Source organism: Chiloscyllium plagiosum, chromosome 19 (assembly GCF_004010195.1).
Source record: "Chiloscyllium plagiosum isolate BGI_BamShark_2017 chromosome 19, ASM401019v2, whole genome shotgun sequence".
NCBI lineage: Eukaryota > Metazoa > Chordata > Chondrichthyes > Orectolobiformes > Hemiscylliidae > Chiloscyllium > Chiloscyllium plagiosum.
Window position 1 is genome coordinate 23,366,598 of NC_057728.1, and position 26,048 is coordinate 23,392,645.

The 26,048-nt window shown below is 40.5% G+C and overlaps 1 protein-coding gene across 10 annotated transcripts in view; it reads right to left on the reverse strand.

The window, feature by feature from the left end:
* Positions 1-26,048, reverse strand: part of LOC122559589 (voltage-dependent calcium channel subunit alpha-2/delta-4-like) — a 483,398-nt gene that overhangs the window by 391,849 nt on the left and 65,501 nt on the right. For all 10 annotated transcript variants that reach the window (XM_043709329.1, XM_043709326.1, XM_043709324.1 and 7 more), the window contains exons 4-7: positions 21,011-21,070; positions 8,556-8,718; positions 6,664-6,795; positions 556-616 (exon numbers count right to left, since the gene is read on the reverse strand). In XM_043709329.1, the coding sequence (XP_043565264.1) occupies positions 556-616; positions 6,664-6,795; positions 8,556-8,718; positions 21,011-21,070 (416 nt within the window). The remainder of the gene's footprint in view (positions 1-555; positions 617-6,663; positions 6,796-8,555; positions 8,719-21,010; positions 21,071-26,048) is intronic.

The following is a 26,048-nucleotide window of genomic DNA, read 5'->3' on the forward strand; positions in this document are numbered from 1 at the left end:
CAAAGGTGTGCAGATTAGGTGGATTGGCCATGCAAAATTGCCCAATGTGTCCAGGGATGTGTAAAATTAGGTGGATTAGCCGTGGGAAATGCAGGGTTACTGGGATAGGGTGGGGGTGAGAGTCAGGGTGGGATGCTCTTCAGAGGGTTGGTGTGAACATGTTGGTCCAAATGGCCTGTTTCCACACTGTAGGGATTCTATGCTGGACGTAATCAAATCACATATAATCCCCATTTTGAACTTGCCATTCAGTAAAATTCCGGAACTCCCTACCTAACAGCAATGTGGGTGTATCTATGCCAAAATAACTGAAATAATTCAAGATAATGGGTCACAAGCACCTCTCAAGGGTAATTAAGGATCAGTAATAAATAGTGGCACTGCCTGTGCTATCCCAATCCTATGAAGGAATAAAAACTTGATACTACGTGATTAAGAATGTAAGTTCAGTGTTACTTTCAGTTAAGAATGAGAACCTTGTTGTCTTAATGAAAAATTAGTAGTGCTTATCCCTTGAAAGCCATTCAAGCAATCACTAAATAGTGCTTTACTTACCAGCCTCGGTTCCTGCAATCAAAAGATATTACTCCATTTCCATCTGGCATCCATTTTATACCTGAGAAATATAGCAAAAACATTGGATAATGACTGCCATTTACCAAGCAGCTATTGGACTGAATCACAAAGTAGTATGATGTGTAATCTTTCTCACCATCTCATTCTCTAGCTTTCCTCCTCCCTCATTTCAGCCATAACTTTTAGATACAAAGAATTTATAAAAATAACTATTAATTAATACAAAACGTGAGTATTTCATGACTTACTAAGGTAGTTTGCTAGACAGCAAGCTCCACTACTTCTGGAATTATCACAGTTGTGAAAAGATTTTATCAAAGCTATTCAAAGTCCTGATTTTATCAAATGGATGAAACCAATGTTACATGAAAGAACTCATCAGATTTCTGTATTTAACAAGAAAACAGTTATTCATTGCAAACAAATTTTTAAAAATGGATTGCAGAAAGGAAACACAAATTACTAAGTTACCCCTGTGGAGTATGAGCACTGGTATGTCCTCAACTCCATCGGGGAGATGGTGTTAGCCATCTTGGAATGGCAGAAAGCAGGGAGTAGTGGTAAGAGAGTCCTTCTCAGGATGGCAGCTGGTGACAAGTGGTGTTCCGCAAGGCTCAGTGTTGGGACCGCACTTTTCACTTTATATACTAACGATATAGGTGAAGGAACTGAAGGCTTTCTAGCTATGTTTACAGAAAATACAAAGATAGGTTGAGGGACAGGTAGCATTGAGGAGTTGGGGAGACTGCAGATGGATTTGGACAGGTTAGGAGAGTGGGCAAAAAAGTGGCAGATGGAGTACAACTTGGGAATGTGTGAGGTTATGCACTTCTGTAGGAAGAAGAGGCATGGACTATTTTCTAAATAGGGAGAAAATTCAGAAGTCTGAAGTGCAAAGAAACTTGGGAGTTCTAGATAAGTATTGTCTCAAAATAAACTTGCAAGTTGAGTCAGTGGTTAGGAAGGCAAATTAAATGATAGCATTTATTTTGAGAGGAGTTGAATATAAAAGCAGGGATGTACTTCTGAGGTTCTAAAAGGCTCTGGTCAGACCACACGTAGAGTATTGTGTGCAGTTTTGGGCCCCATATCTCAGAAAGGATGTATTGGCCCTGAAGCATGTTCAGAGGCGGTTCACAAAAATGGTCCCAGAAATGAAAAGCCGAACATATGAGGAATGTTTGAGGACTCTGGGTTTATACACGATGGAGTTTAGAAGGATGAGGGGGGGGATCTAATTGAAACACACAGAATACTGAATGCCCTGGACAGAGTAGATGTTGGGAAGACGTTTCCATTGGTAGGAGAGACTAGGACCCAAAAACATAGCCTTAGAGTAAAGGGAAGACCTTTAGAACAGAGATAAGGAGAAACTTCTTCAGCTAGAGGGTGGTGAATCTATGGAATTCATTGCCACAGAAGGCTGTAGAGGCCAAGTCATTGAGTATATTTAATATTGAGATAGATAGGTTCAAGGGGATCAAGGGTTATGAGGAGAAAGTGGGAGTTGAGAAACTTCTCAACCATGATTGAATGGTGATGCAGACTTGATTGGCTGAATGGCCTACTTTTTGCTCCTATGTTTTATGGTCTAGTGGAAATTGCTAAACTCATGACCAACAATGGAGACTGAATCAACCCCATCCCTCCTCTCCATAATATATTTTTACTTAAGCGCTGTAGACAATGTAAGCATCCACTCTTTACTTTTCCTCTGCATTCCACCACTGATGACAAGTTGAAACATACTCCAAAACAATGAGTTGGTCAAGCAGAAGACAGCCTGATGATGACAGACTTTTATGAGTTTATACTGACAATGTCCAGCTCAAATACTGACCCTGCATAATTTAAAGGATGGCACAGAAGTGGGATGCAAGTGTTGAGATGTGAGGAATGAGAACCTGCAATCATGTCAAGGGGAAAGGCACAAGTCAGGACTGCATGGCAAGTTTGGTGGGACTCAGATGAGGACTTTGATGGGACAAGAATCAGAAAAAGGCTGATGGGTATGTACAATGAAATGTTTAATGCATTGGAAGCCATGAGAGGTGGCTTGAGAAGGAGCAGTGCTTATTACAGTGCAGGAACAGCACGAAACATTTACCTGGAAACATTGGGAGGAGCAGGAGCATGACAGGTATAACAGCATAAATGTTGCTATCATGATAGGTTCATTCATCGGGGAAACATTGCTCATCCAAGACAGGACATCAAAAACTGTTATTCTGTTGGACTGTTGTGATGCCCTAGAATCTCCTTTGAACACTGGTATCAGTAACCATAATGAGCTTGCATTAGAGCAGTGTGAGCTGGCACTGCAGAAAACTGACTTTTCTTAACTTTTTGTTTGAGCCTGTACTGTGGCACTCAAGCTTATTGTAGAGGTTGCTGGCTGCTGTGGAAGCTGAAACATTAGACATCAGATGCTGCATCATGGTTGGATGTACAAATGTGTTAACAAAACAAATGATAAGGGATAGTCAGCAAGGTTTTATGCAAAGAAAGTAGTATCTCGCAAACTTGATTGAGTTTTTTGAGGAAGTTACTAAAATGATTGAGGGCTGAGCAGTAGATGTTACTTACTTAGACTTAAATAAGGACTTCAACAAGGTTCTGCATGGTAGACTAACTTGGAAAGTTAGGCCATATGGGATTCAGGATAATTGGCTTAACGAGAGGTGAGAGAGTTGTGATTTTCAGACTGGAGGCCTGTCACCAGCAATGTTCCACAGGGATCAGTTCTGGGTCCTCTTTTGTTTGTCATTTATATAAATGATTTGGATGAGAATATAGAAGGCGTGGTTAGTAAGTTTGTGGACGACACCAAAATTGGTGGCATCGCAGACAGTGAAGAAGGTTTTTTAAGATTACAAAACCATCTTGATCAAATGGTTAAATGGGCTGAAGAATGGCAGATGGAGTTCAATCTGGATAAATGTGAGGTATGCTGTGGTTCTGTTCGCCGAGCTGGAAGTTTTTGTTGCAAACGTTTCGTCCCCTGTCTAGGTGACATCCTCAGTGCTTGGGAGCCTCCTGTGAAGCGCTTCTGTGATGTTTCCTCCGGCATTTATAGTGGCCTGTCCCTGCCGCTTCCGGTTGACAGTTTCAGATGTCCGCTGTAGTGGCCGGTATATTGGGTCCAGGTCGATGTGTTTGTTGATGGAGTTTGTGGATGAGTGCCATGCTTCTAGGAATTCCCTGGCTGTTCCCTGGCTGTTCTTTGTTTGGCTTGCCCTATAATGGTAGTGTTGTCCCAGTCAAATTCATGTTGCTTGTCGTCTGCGTGTGTGGCTACTAGGGATAGCTGGTCGTGTCGTTTCGTGGCTAGTTGATGTTCGTGGATGCGGATCGTTAGCTGTCTTCCTGTTTGTCCTATATAGTGTTTTGTGCAGTCCTTGCATGGGATTTTGTACACTACGATAGTTTTGCTCATGCTGGGTATCGGGTCCTTCGTCTGACAGCCAGACTACTGCGACCACTAGGACTTATAACAGCACACAAACCAACAGCCACTCTCAGACAACAACTCACCAGAACGAAAGACCCGATACCCACATTAGCATTACTAATGTAGTGTAAAAAATCCCATGCAATGACTGCACAAAACACTATATAGGACAAACAGGAAAACAGCTAACTGACAACCGGAAGCGGCAGGGACAGGCCACTATATATGCCGGAGGAAACATCACAGAAGCGCTTCACAGGAGGCTCCCAAGCACTGAGGATGTCACCTAGACAGGGGACGAAACGTTTGCAACAAAAACTTCCAGCTCGGCGAACAGAGCCACAGCAACGAGCACCCGAGCTACAAATCTTCTCACAAATGTGAGGTATTGCATTTTGGTACAACAAACAGGGGTAGGACTTAGACAATAGATTGGATGGTCTTGGGTAGTTTGGCAAAGCAAAGGGAACTAATTCTTTGACGTTTACATCACATAATAGTCAGGGTGGTTAAAAAGGTGGTTAGCACGGTTACCTCATTGCTGAGTCCTTTGAGTATAGGAATTGGGAAGTCATGTTGAGATTGTACAGGATATTGGTAAATCATCTTCTGGAGTACTGCGTCCAATTCTGTTGCTCAGTAAGAGGAATGATATTGTTTAGCTGGAGAGGGTTCCAAAGAGATCTACCAGGATGTTATCGGTTTGGAAGGTTTGAATTATAAAGAAAGGCTAGATAGGCTGGGACTTTTTTATACTGGTTGAGAGGTAACCTTATAGAAATTTATAAAATCATGAATGGTACAGATAGGGTTAATGATTTCCCTAGGATGGGAGATTTCAAGACAAGGGGACACATTTTTATGGAGGGAGGAGAGAGATTTAAAAAAGACATAAGGGGCAAATTTGTTTACAGAGTGTGACTTGCATATGGAATGAACTTCCTGAGGAAATGATTTGGATGTGAGCATAAGAGGTGTAGTTATTAAATTTGCAGATGACACCAAAATTGGAGGTGTAGTGGACAGTGAAGGTGGTTATCTCAGATTACAATGGGATCTAGACCAGATGGGCCAATGGGCTGAGAAGTGACAGATGGAGTTTAATTTAGATAAATGCGAGGTGCTGCATTTTGGGAAAGCAAAGCTTAATAGGACTTACACACTTAATGGTAAGGTCCGAGGGAGTGTTGCTGAACAAAGAGACCTTGGAGTGCAGGCTCATAGCTCCTTGAAAGTGGAGTCACAGGTAGATAGGAACAGGCTGGGGCTGTTTTCTCTGGCACGTCAGAGGCTGAGAGGTGACCTTATAGAGGTTTATAAAATCATGAGGGGCATGGATAGGATAAACAGACAGTCTTTTCCCTGGGGTAGGGGAATCTAGAACTAGAGGGCATAGGTTTAGGTTGAGAGGGGAAAGATATAAAAGAGACCTAAGGGGCAACCTTTTCACATAGAATGTGGTACATGTATGGAATGAGCTGCCAGAGGAAGTGGTGGAGGCTAGTACAATTACAATATTGGAAAGGCACCTGGATAGGTATATGAATAGGAAGGAAGGATTTGGAGGGATATGGGCCAGGTGCTGGCAGGTGGGACTACATTGGGTTAGTATATCTGGTTGGCATGGACAAGTCAGACCAAAGGGTCTGTTTCCGTGCTGTACATCTCTATGACTATCAGTGGTGGATGCTAGTACAATTATAATGTTTAAAAGACATTTGGATAAGTACATGAATAGGAAAGGTTGGAGGGATATGAGCTCAGAGCAGGCAAGTGGGACTAGTTTAGTTTAAGATTATGGTCAGCATGGACTGGTTGGACTGAAAGGTCAGTTTCCGTTTTTTATGTCTGAAAGATTGGATTCAGATCAAGTTGGTCCCAAACAATTGTTCCTTCATATTGACCACAGGCTTCCAAAGCATTAAGCATTTCATAGTATATACCCATCAGCCTTTTTTTATTTCATGTCCCATCAAAGTCCTCACCTCGGTCCCACAAAATAGACATCCAGCTCTGATCTGCACCTGTACCCTTGACATGGTTGCAGGTTACTCATTCCTTGCATCTAAACACTTGCAGATCTCACCTCTATGCTATCCTCTAAATGATGCAGGGTCAGTATTTGAGCTAGTGGTTGTCAGTTTAAAATTGTAACAGTTTGTTATCATCAGGCTGTCTTCTGCGTGGTCATTTAATTGTTTTGGGGTACCTATAAATTTGTCATTTCCAAAATCAAATTGGATAACTAACCAAGAAGAAACAAAATGCAGTGCTTTGGGACAAAGTTAGGAGAGAACACCTAGCTAAATCGCCATGGCAAAGGACCATAGACACAGTAGTCAAATGGCCTCTCACTCTATACTTTAACATTTCATGACTCTCTATGGTTCATGCCTAGTGGCTCAATGCTGCCACTAGCAATCTCTCTGGCATCTTCTGGGATTTATACCATCAGTTCTTTCCTGATTCTGGAATTGTAAAAGACTAACACAGATATATAATTTGCAAGATACAAAATGAGGTTCTGGTTAGGAGGGTCATTACACATAAATCCAAATTCTCCATTCCTTTGTTTGTGAATGCAATCCATTCAAAAATATTAGCATCAGTTTTTTGTGGAATTTTAATGTGTTTACCAGGATAAAGTCTAAAGAAACCCGTGGAACTTCCAAAATATTGCCAGGTGAGAGTTGGATCTTTCATAAAGTTTTCCGAAAAGACTGCGTTTAATGCTTCTGACCAGTACGCTCCATTCAAAATGTCAGGATCTGTAGAAAGAGTAAATGATAAGATACTGATGTGCATTTCTATCACACTGCATTGTTGAGTGATTCATACTGGACTTTTATTATGATCATTCTCACTGTGACATAAGATTGTGGAGCAATGCAAAGTGAAGGTGAAGAATATTGTTTTGTTTCTATTTGTGGGTGGCACAGTAGTTAGCACTGCTGCCTCACAGCGCCAGAGACCCGGGTTCAATTCCCGCCTCAGGCGACTGACTGTGTGGAGTTTGCACGTTCTCCCCGTGTCTGCGTGGGTTTCCTCCGGGTGCTCCGGTTTCCTCCCACAGTCACAAAGATGTGCAGGTCAGGTGAATTGGCCATGCTAAATTGCCCGTAGTGTTAGGTAAGGGGTAAATGTAGGGGTATGGGTGGGTTGCGCTTCGGCGGGGCGGTGTGGACTTGTTGGGCCGAAGGGCCTGTTTCCACACTAAGTAATCTAATCTAAGAAGTGTGACAGATTTCAGTCAACCTTCACTATTCAAAATTCCATCTTATAACTCATGAGGGTTGCTGAAATTTCTCCAATGGTACAGCAATGATAGGTAGCCTGTTATTCAATTCAATGACATTTTCTTCCTTTCTGCTCTATTTTACTAAATTGTGCTTTCAGTGTATTTATTTTGGAAGCATTACATCAGTTGGCTCATTTGACAATAAAGGACTGAACGCTATAAAATTTGGAGTATGGACAATACACATATTATACAGAAACGCTGTTACTCTTATTTCAAAAATATGCACAATATACATGCGGCTGACGGTTCTGTATAAATACAGAAAGAAATTCTCTATGGCTTCATGAGCTTGTGCATCACTGCTGCTAAAAGATTCCTCATATCAGAAAGTATTGCTCTGATGTGTTGGCTACACAATTTATCCAACATTATCTTTTTTCCAGCAAAAAATTTGGTTTATTTAAACTTTGTATCAAATATTTGACTAGTCAGTGGACAGTGATATTGAAATGTTTCACTAAAAGTGAACCACTTTCAATCACGATAATAACTCCAGAAATTCACAGCAAATCTGACAGAGACTACCTTGGGTACTTGAAAGCTGATGTTAACCAAGAAGTGGTATCAGTCACATTCTCTACCTTTGACCATTCCAGCTAGACAGCAGAGAAAACATTTCACTCATCCATTTCAGTAAGGTTATTGCAACATGAAAATAAGAACTGATGTAGTGCAGATATCCTGTCACTAGATGACAGTAACATATTTATGAAATATACACTTGAAGAATCTTGATGTTGCTCAGACAGTTTTTGGGGAAAAGATATTTACATTGCTGTGTGTTTTTTTAAAACTTATATAATGTAAATTTGAAATTGACCAATGGATTAATGATTGCTTGAACATATTTTGAAGTTTTAATTATGATGCTGATTTCATTGTATTGGGTAGAAATTGTGTTCAGACTACTTAGAGTCTCAAATTAGGCTCTTAGAATGCAAGTTAGATGCTGGAGGCCCAAGCTTCTTGTGATATTTCTGCTTAGGCCTCAACATTAATTTCAGAAAGCAGGAGGTCCAGAGGCTGTTCTACCATATTTCCTTACCATTTTGCATTGGATAGGATGGGAAGAGAAAGAAGAAAGTTGGCAAACATAGGGTAGTAGCTACCCTCAAGAGGACAGAGGAGCTAGGAACAGCAGTAAATGATTAAAAGAAAACAAATCCATCAACACCCGAAATTAGAAATGATAAATAGCATACTAAGGAACAAACTTGTTTACCTTACCTTTATTATACACATTAGTTGGGACTTGTATGTTACTGAGAGAGGTGTTCACAGGCAAATTGTTGAAATGTTCATTTACTTCCAAAATAAACTCATTTCCAAGCTCTACGTAATTCCCATTTTCGTCTCTCTCATTGATCAGCACAGAATTATAATAATCAAACTGCAGGAAATAGAAGAAATGTTTGTTAATGCAAACCAATGGATAACTTGTTGCTGTAATTTCACTATTCAGTTGGTAAAAGCCACATTTGGAACTCATACAATAGCTCAAATTGCTGGATGCTGATCAGAAGCAGGAATTTAGATAATCTTTCTCCTCATCAGCTCAACGCTCTGAAGGAACACGGTGTGTTTCAACTAATTCACTATGGATCATAGATTGAACCTGGCCTGTATATAACTAACCTATGCAATTGATAAATTTACTTCATTTTTGTATACGAGCAACAATATCCTCATGTTATGTAGAGATTTGACAAGTCAAAGATGGGGAATGCAGTGAAAAAGTGAAAGAAGTCACAGGACACAAGATCCTTGAAGGCCTTCAAAGATGAAGATTGTATTTAATGGAGGTGAAAGGTTTTTGCTTCCTTGCTAGTGAGCTGGTAAGAGCCCTTTCCCCTGGTAGACCCCAAAAATTAAGTACCATTCAAGAACTTAATCCAATAGTGGTTGACCTTCCTTGGAATCAAAGACCCTATTGGTGGAGCTCCCACCAGTAGAGACCTACCAGGCAATCACTATTTGTATGACACCCACCTGAGATCTGTGATTGTTGTTGGGTGTCAGCAGATGAGTGATGATGGGCCGGAGAGGGATTCATGGACCTGGTAATGTAACAGTGATAGTAAGGGGTGGTTCTCAGTAGGCTTAACTCTGTGCCGAGTGTCTGGAGAAAACATTAATTATATTTGAATGAGATGACGCTACTCCCTCAAACCCTGATTATCTGGAAGTCTGCAAGAAATCCTACACAGATTGGTTGATTTGGTCCCTGCAAAGTAAATTCCTTATGCCGTTCAGGTAATACCAGTACAATATGTTCCTTAAGTGGAGGTTAATTGAGATAAATAAAATTGAGATATAAATCAGCCATTTTCAATTTGGGAAGTGGTACAGGTTTGAGGGATTGAATGGCCTATTTCTATTCATATCCTCCTTAGTGATTCAAGAGTAACTCTCTTGCCTGAGTCAGTAAGTTGTGGGTTTACAACACTCCAACGGCTTGAACACTTTGGTGTGTACTGAATGGTGCATTGCCTTTTGAATGTTATGCTAAACAGAGGATTCATCAGCCCTCGAGTGACCTTAGAAAAGGTCTTAGGCCAACTTTGTTCTTCAACTGATACCACTAAACCTATTTGGTCACTATCTCAATTATTGAAACTTAAGATTCTCAGGGGACTTATCATGGATAGATGTAGAAAGGTTATTTCCCCTTGTGGGAGAGTTGAAAACAAGAAGGCACAATTTCATAATAAGGGGTGATACAATTAAGACAGATGAGGAAGAATCTGGTTTCTCAGGCAGTAGTGAATCTGTCGAATTCTTTACCACTGAGGACTGTCGAGGCTGAGTCATTAAGCATTTTCAAGGCTGAGATAGAGTTTTGATCAATAAGGGAATTAAGGGTTATATGAAAAGACAGGAAAGTGGAATTGAGTTTTATCAAATAAGCCATGATTTCATGAAAATGCAGAGCAGGCTCAATGGGCTGAATGGCTGTCTTTGCTCCTGCATCTTCTGGTCTTTATCCTGGAACCAGCCTGAAATTAAGCCAGTCTGTTCACAATCTTTGTCTCAAATTTGATTCAGAGATGAGCTCACATCCATGCCATCACAGCTTATTTTCAGTTCCATGACATTGCTCAATTTCAACTCTGGCCTCAATCAAACTGTTGCTGAAACCTCATACACCTTCCTTCTCTGTAGAATCTATCATCCTAATGCACTTCTGGCTGGTCTGATACATTCTACCCTCCATAAACTTGAAGCCATCCAAAACTAAGTGTCTTGTCTCTTGTCAATCTGTTTATTAGCATAATGCGTGCTGGGATACATTGGTTCCTCGTCAAGAAAGCTCTTGGATTTTAAAATTCTAATTGTTATTTTCTAAACACTCCATGGCTTTGTTCTTCCCTAACTCTGCCATCCCACCTGCCTTACTTCTAGCCTGTTATGCATTTACAATTATAATTGCTCCATAGTTGGTAGCAAGGCAGCATCAGGAGGTGGAGAAGTCAACATTTCAGGTATAACTCTCCTTCAGGACTAGGGGTGGGTGCAACAGAAGTTGCATATAAAGCAGAGGTGGTGGAGGTGGGGTGGGGGTGTGCTCAGGGTGTTGAGGTAGGGATAGGTGAACACAAGTAAAGGGTATGACCTGGATGGTTAATGGAAGGAATGAATCTAGTTGGTAACTGGAAGGAAGGGTCAATCAGAGGAATGGAAAGAAGTGGGGAGGGCTGGAAAGAGAGTTGGGGATGGGAAGGGAGGTTATTTGAAATTGGAGAATTCATTCCTCCTATTGACCAACTATATCATACCCTCTACCTGTGTTCACCTATCCTTACCTCACCATCTCGCCTCCCCTCCTCCCCCCCCCCCCCCCCCCCCCCCTCACCTTTATATGCAGCTCCTCTTACACTCACCCCCAGACCTGAAGGGTTACACCCAAAACATTGACTTCTCCACCTTCTGATGCTGCCTGGCTTCTTCTAGCCTCCTGATTGTCTACCTTGGATAAGAGCATCTGCAGTTTTTTTGTCTCTAACCGTACTTGGTGGCTGTCAATGTGACAAAATACTGTGCTTGCACCTTTAAGGGCAGCATTTTAAACTACTGTCAATCACTGCATACCTCCAGAAAGAATATTAGTATTAGTCTATTCATGTGACTGTTGTTGAAGATCAGCCATCTCAACTGCAGGAGATCCTAAGGATAGTGCCCTAGGCCTAACCATCTTCAGCTGCTTCCTCAATGACCTTCCTTCCACAATAAACGTGAGATGTGGAGATGTTCACTGATGATTGCACGGTGTTCAGCACATTATGACTTCTCAAATACTGAAGCAGTCCATGTTCAAATGCAACAAGACTTGGACAATATCCAGGTTTAGGTTGGCATCACACAACTGCCAGGCAATAATCATCTACAACAAGAATCTAATCACTGCTTCTTGACATTCCATGGCATTACAATTGCTGAATCGTCCCCAAACAATGGCCTGGAGCTTACCATTGACCAGAAATTCAGCCGAAATAACCAAACAAATACAGTGGCTACAGGAGCAGATCAGAGGCTAGGAATCCTGCAGAGAGTAACTTATCTTCTGACTCCCAAAAACCTGTCCTTCATATACAAGACACAAGTCATGAATATCACGGAATGCTCCCATTTGCTCAGATGAATGCAGCTCCAACAACATTCAAGATGCTTGACATCATCCAGGAAAAAAGCTGCCCACTCAATTAGCACCAAATCCATAAACCTTCACTCCTTTAATCATTGATTCTCAATAGTAGCAGTGTGTACTGTCTACAAGATGCACAGCAGAAATTCACCAATACTCCTCAAACAATATTTCCCAAGCCCATCTAGAAAGACAAGGGCAGCAGATACATGGGAACACCAGCACCTGCAAGTCCCTCTCTGAGCTACTCACTATCTTGACTTGGAAATATATTGGGAGAATGTGAGGACTGCAAATGCTGGAGATCAGAGTCAAGAGTGTGGTGCTGGAAAAGCACAACAGGTCAGGCAACATCCGAGGAGCAGAAGAATTGATGAGGAATTCTGATGAAGGGCTTATGCCTAAAACATCAATTCTCCTGATCCTTGAATGCTGCCTGACCCGCTGTGCATTTCTAGCACCACACTCTCGACTTGGAAATATACTGCCATTCCTTCAGGTTGACTAGGTCAAAATCCTGGAAATCTCTCCCTCATGGCATTGTGGGTCTACCTGTACCAAATGGACTGCAGTGATTCAAGGCAGTACCACAGTTGCACTTTCTCAAGAGCAACTAGGGATAGGAAATAAATACTGTGACATCCAATGGCTACATCCACATGACATATTATTCAGTCGGAAGCAGCAGCGATAGAGATCAGATGTACTTGACTTGGTTCCCAGTGAAGTCTCTACAAATGGTCTAACTTTCAAATAAAAAGACACATTGTTGTTTAACCAGTCCTTGTGTATGGTTTGTACATCTACGTCTAAGAGAATAATGTAACAGTGCCTTCAGTTGTCTAGCTCCCAAGATCAGGGTTTCTTCCCGATATCGCTGTAGCTCTGAAAAGAGGCATCAATTTAATAATTAAGATTATAATTAATGGTGTAAATAAAAAACATTAAAGTTGGCAGGCAGTTGGTCTGTGGCAGCTGCAGATTGTGAAAAATTCTAGACAGCAGAGTGATCCAAGGAAAATAGGTCTCCATGAATCAACAACCTTTTGCTCAGAGTTTGAGAGCTAGAGGTTGAGCTGCAGAAAATGACATCGGGGAGCGGAAGCACTTTATTCCAGAAGGTGGTCACGCCTCTTAGGATAGTGTTATCTGATTTGGTCAAGTAGTCAATCACTGGACGTATGACAGCAAGTGAGGTGGGTATGGGGATTCAGCATGTAAAAGGGAAAGAGCCTAAAATAAGTCTCAATGTTTGAGATTTTTGCAGCTTGTATCAATTAAATTTTCAGCTGCAGGGTGGATGAACAAACTGACCAGGACGCTATCATTCAGAAAGTGACTGAAGTGGGGAAGTTACTAGGAATATAGTGAAAGTAGGCAACAGTATAGTTAGGGGGTTTAACACAATTCTCTGCATCTGAGACAGACTGCCCAGAGAGCTGTGTTGTCTACACAGTGCCAGGCTTCTAAACTTCTGCTCTGGACTGCAGAGAAATAGAATTTGGAGGGGATTGCTCATGGTCCATTTGGACATCAAGAATATTAGTAGAACTCAGAAAGCATCAATAAGCAGCTAACTTGGAATGTGCTACATTTGATGGAGGTGGTAATAGAATCAAAGGCCCAAGTCTTCCAAACAGTAAGGAGGTGGGTGTGCTTACATGTGACTATAAATTCACCTATTCACTTATGCTGAAATCTTTGCACTTTCCAGTCCTTGCTCCAGTTTGAATCCAGTAGTGAGCAGAGTCAGGAAGCCAAATGGTGATTGTGATTCCAGCAAAGTTATAAATCCCTGTTTTACCATGAACAGAAGGCAAATCCCTTAAGATCTGTCTTCAGTTCAGTAACTCGTGGTTTTTAAAATTATGAAACTGTTAACCTCAAACTCCATCACCGATATCCTTGACAATTTTCACAACTCTTCAATTCCTGGCAATTCTCAACCCCTCTCTCCACTTAACAGTTCCTCAGCAAAGGTGCACAGTACTCCAATTATGCTCAGATCCCAACAGCCCCCGACAATGTTTATCATATCCTTCATATCTAGGCAACAATCACCCCCTGACAATGTTCACCCTTGTCTATTACCCATTGACCTAATTTACTGCTTCCCTCAGTTTCACCCCAACACTTACCCCAAACAGACAACGCTGATGTCATGGCTCACCATCCCCTTCCATCCTAAGCAATTTTCATTTTTCCTCCTGCCTATCCAACAGTGCTGACTCTTCTGACATTAGCTGATAGAAGCCAGGGAAAGGTGAGTTGAGAGGGGATGACAAGCTTTGCTGGAAGGGAGTGAGAGTTGTTGGGAGGAAGGTAAATCTTGCTTGAGGTAGCAGGGTAGTAAATATTGCATTGTGCAGGAGTGGTGAGCATTTCTCAAAGTGGAATGGATTTTTTTGGAAGTAGAATGAGCATTCCTAACAAGCCACAGGAAGGAGGGTTGGTGAGCATTCCGGGCACAGGAAAAGATTGAACATTGTGTAGAGATGGTGGACATTGGACGTTGACTGATTTGGGGTAAACATTGCCAAGAAATGGTGGTTGGGGGGGGTGGAAGTGGTGAACATTGTGAGGAAGCAATGAGCATTGTCGCGAAGCAGGCTGTTGAGTACTTCTGGGTCAATTTTGTCACAAATATTGTAGGCATTTTGAGAAGGAGATGAACATTGCTGAGGAAGCGTGTGAACATTGTCTGGAGTATGATTTACTTTGTTTAGGCTGTTTGAACATTGTAGGGATTGGGGTATAGGTAATATCAGGCACATTGCAGGCAGTAGGTGAGCATTGCCAAGAGGGGAGTGAGCTGGATTCAGCAGGTCTTACATATACAAGAAATGGTCTTAAGCAAATCTATATTAGAAAGTTATAATGGACCAGGCCAGATCCCCTCAAAGCATTTCAAGAAAGTAGCCCAGACCCTAACTTTGCGAGTTGTTTTCAGCAAGTGCAACACAAATATTCCAGGAGGGATGCAGTTGGTCACTTAGGTTGAAACAAAAGAGAACTTATTTAGAAGATTATCGAATGAAACACAAAAGAGAAGAGAATACTGAATAATTTAACCAACCAAAAACCCAACAGATCACCCCAACTTAATGATGCTGTTCCAAGTACTTGCAACAATCCCCACAAACACCCCTTGGCACAAAAGGTAAAATCAAACACAAGGTCTTACAGGAGTGATGTCAGAGAGATAGGAGGATCAGCATGGACCTGTTTATTTGGCTTCAGCAGTTTTTACAAACGGCTGACTGCTTTCAGTGAATAGCCAGACTGCCAAAAACCAAATCAAACCAGAGAAAAGTTGAGCTGGCAGAACTGGCCACTCCCCTTTCAGTGTACAAGTGTTTTTTTAAACCAGAAAGCCTTTTGCCTGAGGCAGCATCTGTTAACTATAATCAAATCGGTCTTAAAGCCCATTCAAGCCCAGACCTTTCTAAACCTATGTTTTTACGACCTCCTGAGAAAAAAAACTAAGCACAACATAACCTTCTTAAAGGAGCAGCATCATCACACTCCCACATGAATCATCAATATTCAAAGATGGATGCATTTAAAATACCTTAACATTAAACTGTTAATACATTACAACACACACATACATTACATTGACTACAAACATGCATGACTTTGTTTCGCTTCAGTCTGTTTTAATCCTGCCATTTGAACACCTGTTTCTCATTCATGTCTTGATAATGCATCAGCAAACATGTTTTCTTGTCCTGCCACATGCATAATTTTCAAATTGAATGTCTGTAATAACAAACTCCACCTAAACAAGCATTTTTGTCTTTAAATTTCTCCACAAACTTGAATGGGTTATGTTGGTGTACATGATTGTCTCAGATGTGTTACTGGTAAATTAAACATTGAAATGTTATAATGCCAACACCAAGCTCAAAGTCTTTTTTCTCAACTGTTTAATATTTCTGCTGATGAATGTTCAATTATCCGATAGGTCTTTCTATCTTCTTGTGGTGTTCCGACACATCACTCATCAGTAGTCAGCTTGAATGGCTTTGCGTAATTAGGTGTGGCTAACACAGGGGCAATGGTTAACACAGCTTTCAGGCTGTGAAATGCCATCTGACAGTTCGCCGTCACTGAAACTTCTTGGCTTTCTTTAACAATTCAGTGAGTGGAGCAGCCACACTGCTAAAATTTGGTATGAGTTTGATAAAATTCACTCAATCCCAGGAATCGTAGTACTACTCTTTTTGGTGATGGTACAGGAAACTCCTCAATTACCTTTGTTTTTGCATTCCATGGGGCCATTTGTCCATTCCAATAACATGGTCCAGGAAGGTGACTTGGGGTTTTGGCAAATTCACTTTTAGCCAGCTTTATCACCAAACCTGCCTTCCAAAGTCAATTGAACAAGTTGGATAAATGATGCAAATGTTCCTTCTATGTGTGACTAAAAATTACCAGGTCATCTATATGCATGACAATTGGGTAGTCCAGCAATGACCTTATTGGTTAGTCTCTGAAGTGCGGCTGGCGCAGTTTCACACCAAATGGCATGACTTTAAATTGATACAGTCCATTCGGCATTACAAAAGAAGAAACTGGCTTCGCTTTTTCGGACAAAGGTACCTGCCAGTATCCTCTGAGCAAGTCCTACTTAGAAATATAAGTTGCTTGTCCCACCTTGCCAACACAGTCTTCCAAACGCGGAATCGGATATGCATCAGTCTTTGTAACTGCATTGACTTTGCGATAGTCCACACGCTTTGGCACTATTACTATGGGTAAGCTCCAGTCATTGTAACTTACTTCAGTTATGTCATCCTGGAGCATGTGTCCAATCTCCTATTGAACCTATGCCAACTTTACTGGGTATGCTGATAAGGATGTTGCTTAATTGGAACAGCATCTCCTATGCCTACATGATGCATAATTAGGTTAGTATTTCCCAGCTTATTTCCACATATTTCCCATGTGATATTAATAACTATTTCAGGTCATTTCAATTTTCCTCTGCAAGGTAACTCAGTAATGTTTTCCAATTTTTGACAACTTCCTCATTGTCCAATTTAATTTGAAGAATGTCTAATTCAGAAACCTCTGAACTTGGTTCCCTCTGTGTTGTAATCAAGAACACAGCTCCCTTTGGCTTTCCTTCCTGTCAAAATACCTTTTGAGCATATCCACATGACAGACTCTGAGATTTCTTTCTGTTTGGAGTCCTTATCAAATAGTTCACTTCACTCAATTTCATTTTGACTTGGTAAGGTCCACTATATCTTGCTTTAAAAGTTTCACCTACCACTGGAAGTAACACTAACACCTTATCCCTGATAGCAAAATTGTAAGGTTTTGATTTCTAGTCTGCCTCCCATTTCATTGTATGCTGTGATATAATGAAGTACCGTCAAGCCAACTCCCCCACTCTATTTAATGGTTTCCTAAAAGTTGACACATAGTCCAAATATGTGGTCCCAGGATTATGACTTACCAGTTTCTCTTTAAAAAAACTTTAGTGGTCCTCTCATTTCATGCCCAAAATCTAATTCAAGTGACTGAATTTGGTTGATTAATTTGGTGCATCTCTGATTGCAAAAAGCACAAACAGAATTCCCTTATTTGAATCATCTGGATGGTCGTGACTGTAAGCCCTCAACATGGTCTTTAATGTCTGATGCCATCTTTTGAGCACTCTCTGTGACTCTGGATGGTATGCAGTAGATTTGAATTATTTTATTCCTAAGCTGTCCATAACTTCCTTGAATAAACGTGATGCAAAGTTTAACCTTTGATCTGATTGTATTTCTGTGGATAGTCCATATCTAGTGAAACATTTGAGGAACTCCTCTACAATCATTTTAGCTGTGATATTGTGTAATGGAATGGCCTCTAGAAATCTAGTGGATAAATCCATCATTGTTAACAAATACTGATTCCCATATTTTGTTTTAGTAGGGGTCCTACACAATCAATTAAGATGCTTGTACAAGGCACTTCAAACGTAGGAATAGGTGTTAAAGATGCGGCTTTTATTATTGCCTGTGGTTTTCCAATTACCTGACATGTCTGGCAAAATTCAACTGCATCCTTGTGCAATCCAGGTTAAAAAAGGTTTTGTATTTTAGTTTGAGTTTCTTATTCCTAAATGACACCCTGGAGGTAACTCGCGCACCACTCGCAACATCTTCTTTCTATAACCCACTGGCAATAGAACTTGATGAACTTTTCCATTTTGCATCTGTCTGAATATGTGATTTTTTCATTGAGGGATTATCTTTAAGATAATAACATTCAGGGATACATTCAAATTCTTTTTATGTGTATGCCATTTGATATAATTCCTTTAAGTTTTCATCTTTCTGCTGTAACTCAGTTAATTTCTCTGAGCTAAAGATGTCTGCTTTGTCATCTATCTGTTCTGTTTTATGTCCACCATCTAATCAAACACATGTCTCTGCTAATTCCACTTCAACTTTCTTATCTGCCCTCTTTGATCTCTCCTGTTTCTTTGTGACCTTGTTACCACACAGTCGGGAAAAATCACAGGAAATGTGTCCTGCAATAGTTCAGTTGTCTGAGTTTCCACTGGCATTTCAACCAAAATAGGCAGCACTCCTACCTGTAAACCAGCTATATTGTTAGCAAGGACAAATTGTATTCCTGGAGCTGAGAGTTTGTCCAGTACTACTCCCACGACTTCTCTGCTCTTCACTGGACATTCTAACCTCACTTTACATAATTGAGTGCTGCTTGTCTCACTGAATTCCTGTTACTAGCACCTTTTCTGGCAATGGTCCTTCAGAGATACATATCTCCTAATCTTTCAACATCAAAGATTGAGAGGATCCTGTATCTCTTAATATTGTAACCTCTTCACCTGCTGCTCCTGGTCTATGTGAGTAAACTTTACCTGCACAGGTATATGGTTTAAGAAGATCTGGCACTTCCTCCTTAACCAACCTCCAACCAGATTGTACATTGTGGTGCAGCGTTTTAACCTCCATTGTGCTTTCCATTACCACTCTAATAAAATTCATTGGCTTATCCTGTTTTTCTACAGCTGGCTTCCCAGTGCTTTTCCTATCCCACCAACACTGATTTCATGTGGCCTACTTTATTGCAGTGGAAACACCAGAGCTTTTAACTTCTCTTTCCCCTTCAAGGATTTCTTTTTCACTCTATGGTAAGTTATCCTTATGATCTTCACTGAGATCTGCCTTTCCCTTTCCATGCAAGGATTTCTCTTTTCGCTAATTTCTATCCCTCACTGATTTAAATTGATTTTGGAAGCCAAACTTCAATTTATGGACCAACTCACTCATCATCAGCCATTTCAGCTGCTAATCTTGTCATTTTAACTCTCTACATTCCCAAATGAGTCCGCACTACTTCAGAAAGTGAATTTATGAACTCCTGTCTAAGTGCCAATTTCTGGAGTTCAAACTCCCTCTCCTTCTCTTTCTTTCTGTTCTGCTAAAGTGATTCGTTCTTGTTCTTTTTGTTCTGTTGAAGCAGTTTGTTCTTTTTCTCTTTCCTCTGCTTTTACTCGTAATTCAAACTGTTCCACTTCTGTTGCCCTTTCCTTATCTTTTGCCTCAAACTCAAGCTGCTTCATTTTCAATTGAACTTATTAAGATTCTCATGGAATTTCCACCAAATTTACATGCTGTAATTATCTCTCCTTCCTCATGGAAAGAGGCAATTCTAGCTCTAACCCCAGTTTGTCTGCTAATTCCAGTAGCTGGGCCTTTTGCATCTTTTGCAAAACTGCTAAAGTCACTTCTTCCACCCCCAGAAAACACTTGGCGACTGAAAAAGCTATTGTTATCCCAACCACTGTTTAAACCAATCAAAATCAACAACCGGAACACAAGACACTAACACCTACCTTTGAGTCCAACAGCCCTAATCCCAATTTGTAACTATAGAACAAATTCCACAAAGAGCCCCAAATCTATTTTGGACTAGGCCACACCTCCTCAATACATTTCAAAAAAGTAGTCCAAACCCTAGCTTTGCTAATTGTTTTAAGTGTATATTCTAGGGGAGATGCAGTTGGTCCAACAACATTGTTTAAAACAAAGTGAAATTTATTTACAAGATTACCGAATGAAACAAACAGAAAAAAAACAGAATACTGAATAGCTTATCCTATCCGAAAACCCAACAGATCATCCCAACTTAATGATGCTGTTCCAAATACTTTCAACAATCCCCTTAAATACCCCTTGGTACAAAAGGTAAAATCAAACACAGGATCTTACAGGAGTGATGTCAGAGAGACAGGAGGATTAGATTAGATTAGATTAGATTCCCTACAGTGTGGAAACAGGCCCTTCGGCCCACTGTGGGAAGAAACCGGACCACCCGGAGGAAACCCACGCAGACACGGGGAGAATGTGCAGACTCCACACAGACAGTCACCCGAGGCTGGAATCGAACCTGGGACCCTGTGCTGAGGCAGCAGTGCTAACCACTGAGAACATAGAACACCTGCTTCTTTGGGTTCAACAGCTTTTACAACTGCCTGACTGCTTTCTGTGAAAAGCCAAATCAAACCAGAGAAAAGCTGAACAGGGAGAACTGGCCGCTCCCCTTTCATTGTACCAGTTTTTTTTTCAATTTGAAAGTCTTTTGCCTGAGGCAGTATTTGTTAGTTATAATCAAATTGACTTTAAAACCCATCCAAGCCCAGACTTTTCAGAACCTGTGTTTTTACAACCTCCAGAAGAGAAAACCAAGGACAACATAAAAGAGCAGTGTCATCACAGTGTACTGTGCAAACAGTCCTGGTTTAGGACTAACTGAATAACACTTCCAAAGAGCGAACAGCTACATGGTGGACTGGATTTGTTAATCTGTACTATATGATTCTATAATTCAAATCAATTCAAGTTTTACCAAGGGGCTTAGTTCAATAGAAACCTTTGCTAAATCTCTGTACCAAACAGAAAACAAGTTGATTAGAGTTTCAGTGTAAGTTCAGGCTATGATGCTGAAGTGCTGTTTTTTAATACAATTTTAAAATAATCTTTTACCTTTGGTGCTTGATCAGTGCACTCACCTCAAAATTCATGTCATACTTGTGATACAAATCAGCTTCTTCAGCAGCGTCAACCAATCTCTGCATGGAAAAAGAAAGTTTATTGCTGTCTTCATTTTATACCTGCGCTAATCAGCTCCACATGAGAATGTGAACACAAGATGAAAACAGAAAGCACTGGAAACAATCAGCTGCTCAATGAACAAGATAACATGTTTTCTCAATAGATGTTGATTATTTACAGCATTTACAATTTTTAATCTCATCATTTAAAATGAAGACCTAATTTTAACCAAATTAAAGTAACAACTAACTTAATAAGAAGTGTTGAACTAGATTGAGAACTGACTCATCAGGAATAAATAAACCTGATTGGGTTAATAATAAGAAATACTGGAATGAGTTGCTGCCATTAACTTTAAGTGAAGGTATAACACAAGTAGTATCAAACACAACAGACTAAAACAGCAAGTTTAGTGGCAATATTTCTGCTCAAAATTCACCAAATAACTGATTTCACCTAAGTTCATATGAACATACAAACAGGAGCAGAAGCGGACCACTCAGCTCCTCTTGATTTAAAGCATTAACATTATGCATAATACATTCAACCTCAGTGGAAGACATAACACATCACCCATGACTAGGAAAAACTTGTTTTACCATAAGCCTTCAAATCAATAAAAACATACTTACATATAAGTAAAAATCATGTACAAATGTATCAGCAGCAAGAAGAAATGATCCAGTAACTAACTTGTAAGTAATCATGATTTATTTGAACAGTAAAGGCAAGAACATCCTGCATTTTTGTTAAGTATTACACAAATGTGAAAGGTTAATATAGGGTGCAGGCTGGAATGCAGTGATTGAATTTGGCATGGTTGATATTAGATCAGCATTGTATGTTGATTCACAGTAATCCAGATATTCATTGTACTTCTTCATAGCAGAGCTTTCACCAATTGTCAAAATAGGAGGTCTTTGATTAACAATCATCACAATTGGTTTCCTCCTCACTTTGTTATGGAGGGAAAAGATCAGAAAGTGTTCTAATTCTTCATTACTATTCATTGTTGCTGATAATTTAGTATGTAGGGCATGCTCAGAGATCAGGATTTGGCTCAGCTATTGTGAATGACAATTAGGTATATAACTAACACTTACTGTCTCGACTATCATATTAAAAAATTTAACATAGACAATTACTTTGATTTATACAATACCTTTAAAGTAGTGAAACCTCCAATGGCACTTGAGAAAACGGCTGTCAGAACATTGAGTCATATAAATATAGCATGATAGGTGACCAAAACTTATTTAAAGAGTAAGATTTTAAGTAAATATCTTAAGGGGCGAGAAAAGGAAAATAAGGTAAAGGTGTGTTAAGATAGCTCAAGGTCTAGAAATGGGCATCAACAGTCAATCAATAAATTGAAGGTGAGCAAGAGTCCAAAATGGAGAGATGCAGACTTCTCAGTGAGTGTAGGAGTGGAGAGAGTGAGGGCAATTAACTCAGAGTTTATAGTGTGCTAACACTTGCAATTCCTTCCCTCCTGGCAATTTCCTAAATTACTTACAATGCCTATGATTGGCCATTAATTTCAATTTAACAACATCAGAACAGGAAATGTAATTATTTCCACTCAGCAGAAACCAAGCCAATCGCTGTTAAAAATACACTGTTCCAGGGAGTCGATCTCGGTCATGCTGCAGAAGCATGCTGCAGAAGGATGCTCCAGGCTCTGGAGCGCTGACCCCAGGCCTTAGAAGAACATATCAACGACCTAGAAAATCGAGATCATCAGAAAGATATTCGGTTGCTGGGCCTTCCCGAAAGGGAGGAGGAAGGCCAGCATGTTGATTTTCTGGAGCAATGGCTCCCACAGCTGCTGAAACTGGAGTCGGAGCTGGGCCGGGTGCGGGTTGAGCGGACCCACTGGGTTGCTACACATAGACCCGGGTCGGACCAGCGCTCCTGCTTGGTCTTAGTTCGACTTCAACACTATAGGGAAAAACCAATGCTGCTGGAGGCCTCCAGAGTTTTGGGGAAGGATCATCCTGCCATGGTATACAAGGGCTCCAAAATAATGTTGTTCAAGGACTTCTTTCCGGTTGTGGTTCGCAAGAGGAAGGCATTCATCGAGGTAAAGAAGCATCTGAGGGATTTAAATATTCAATATTCTATGTGATACCTGGCAATGCTGTGCTTTAGTCATAGAGGATCTGTGTACAACTTCGGATCACCAGAAAAAGTAAAAGAATTCCTGGATGCTCTCAAATAGACTGCGGGACTTGAACTATATGGACAATGATTTTAGTTTACCCCTCTTCTGTATTTCTTTCTCCTCCTCTTTCCCTCTTTCTCTTTTCTATCCTTCCTCAGGGTGGGGGGGAGGGAGTGCATTCATTCTCTCTCCTTTTTTTTTACTTTTATTTATAATTCGCTCAGTTTATCCGATTATGGGGGGATGTTTCTGGGTTGCTTTTTTATTCCTTAATATTTACTGGGATTGTAATTTGGTAATTTTATATATCTTATCTAATGTTGCTGTTTTGTTAAGTGTGCCTCGGTAATAGTGTGGAGGGGATGGGTTGGTCACCCACTTTTAACTCCTGTATTATAAGATATTCGCATTTGTTTATTCTACTTTGTAATGTCTGGGCCAAGGGTATGGCTCTAGTTGGGAGATGTTATGGTGGGATTACTGGAAGGTAGGAGTGCCTCCTGCGTTCAAGGGGGAAGGTCTCCTTTTAAATGTATCTTATGCTTTTTTTTGGGAGTAGTTCTTAGTTGTTTTGAGTTAGTTGTTTTAAAAGGTGTTTTTATATGTGAATTCTTTATGGTTTCTACCCAATGTCTTTTGGGTAGGGTTCTTCCTCCTGGGAGGTCTCGGACTTGCTTGAACAATCACGGCTAGTCATTTGTTCAAGTGGTGCACCTGGAATGTCAAGAGGAGCCACTCACCAATCAAAAGGGAAAAGATATATCAAGTCTTTAAAAAAAGAAAGGGTTGATGTAGCTCTCCTGCAGGAGACACATCTACTTGATAAGGAGCATTCAAAGCTGCAACAGGGAGGATTTGGCCAGGTGTCCTTTTCATCTTACAGCTCAAAAAGTAGGGAAGTGGCCATTCTTATTTAGAAGAATCTTCCCTTCCAAATAAAAGATGAGTCTGGACGGTATACATTACTTAAAGCCCTAATATATGGAGAGGAATACGGGATCTTGAATCTTTACTGCCCCCCGCCACACCCTTTTAAATTTGTAACAGAAGTTACAAAGCTGATAGCTCTCAGGGTGCATCACATAATTATAGGGGAGATTATTGTTAGTAGATATTTTTATTGAAAAAGAAGATTTTTGAGATTTTTGACAAAATTACAAAAATAGTACAAGCTAGTGTATTCCATTTTACAATATAATAATGACACCAATATAAGATTAAAAAAGAAAAAAAACCTAACTACTAATCTATTCTACAAACAACCAAAACATAAAATAGGATATCATACATTACTGACAATAAACAGAAGGAGCAAAGAAAACAAATAAGTATACAAATAACTAAACACATATTCAAATTAGATTTATATCAAGTCAAAACAAAACACGTATTTATATGGGATCCTTCCTCCTGGGGATCCCCGAACCAGCCAGAACCATTACCACAGCTAAGCAAAGGCCTTGAATAATATGGCGAAAATATCTGTGTCAATGTAGTTCGAAAAGGGCTACCATGTTCTATAAAATAATTCTGTTTTTTGGTGCACCATATTCGTAAGGAAGTCAAGGGGGATATATTCCATGACTATCCTATGCCAACTTAAAAGTCCTGGGGACCTTCGGACACCCAATTCACCAAAATATTTTTCCTCACACAAAAGGAAACGATAGTGAATAATTTCCTCCCATATACATCCAAAGAGGGGAAATTTGGGAAGCCCAAGAGTAAAGACAGTGGGTCCAACCCAATCTCTGTACCCAAAATCTTTGTCAAGGCATTCACTATTCTGTCCCAGTACCTGCAATATTATTACATGTCCACAGACAATGAATGAGAGCACCAACTTCGATTTTGCATTGAGGACACATTGGAGATGCTCCTGCCTTGAACTTTGCAAGTCGTTCAGGTGCCATGTGAGCCCTGTGAAGTATCTTCAATTGAGTCGCCTGAGTCCTATTACAGATAGAGATCTCCTGGTGTTTTCCCAGACATCCTCCCACATTTCTAAGGAGATTTCCATCCCCAATTCTTAACAATTGACAAACGGTTTTATATAACGTTCCATGTCCTTCAATACCTTATTACATAGTAAGTGGTAGAAAGTACTGACCAAGGGCGGACCCATCGCCCGAAGCACTCTCCTTTCCCTATCAGATTTATAAGGCTTAATCAATGTGGTCTTCTTTTGTATAAAAGTCTCGTATTTGAAAATACTGAAAACAGTCCTTGCTGGGCGCCCTGAGCTTCTGACACAGCTGCTCGAAGGACATCAAGACCTCCCCATCGAACTGATCTCCCAAACAGGAGACAGCTCTGGACTCCCAGATTTTGAATACAGCATCAGTCAGCCCTGGCTGGAGTCCTAATGTTCCCACTATAGGGGTATAAAGGGAGGTTTTTTGCAGGTTACCCTCATCCTGTCGCATTATTCTCCAGGCTTTGGTTGTATTTAATACAATTGGGAGTTTTTACAATAATCCGTTATAACTCTAATCTTGTCCATAAATAGTAGATTGATGAGGGTACATCTTGCTTGGGAGGCCTTAATATCTAACCAGATTGATTGTGGGTCACAAGAGACCCAATCAGCTATGTAAGATAATAGGGAGCTGAATTGGTACCTCCTGAAATCTGGAAAGTCCAGCCCTCCCCTTACTTATGGGAGCTGCAGCTTTTCTAATTTAAAAAGGGGATGTCTTTGATTCCAAATAAAGGAGCCGAGCCAACCATAAAGCTTACGCAGAGCTGAAAATGTGTTGCTGGAAAAGCGCAGCAGGTCAGGCAGCATCCAGGGAACAGGAGAATCCGCCTAGGAACCCTCCAACCACAAG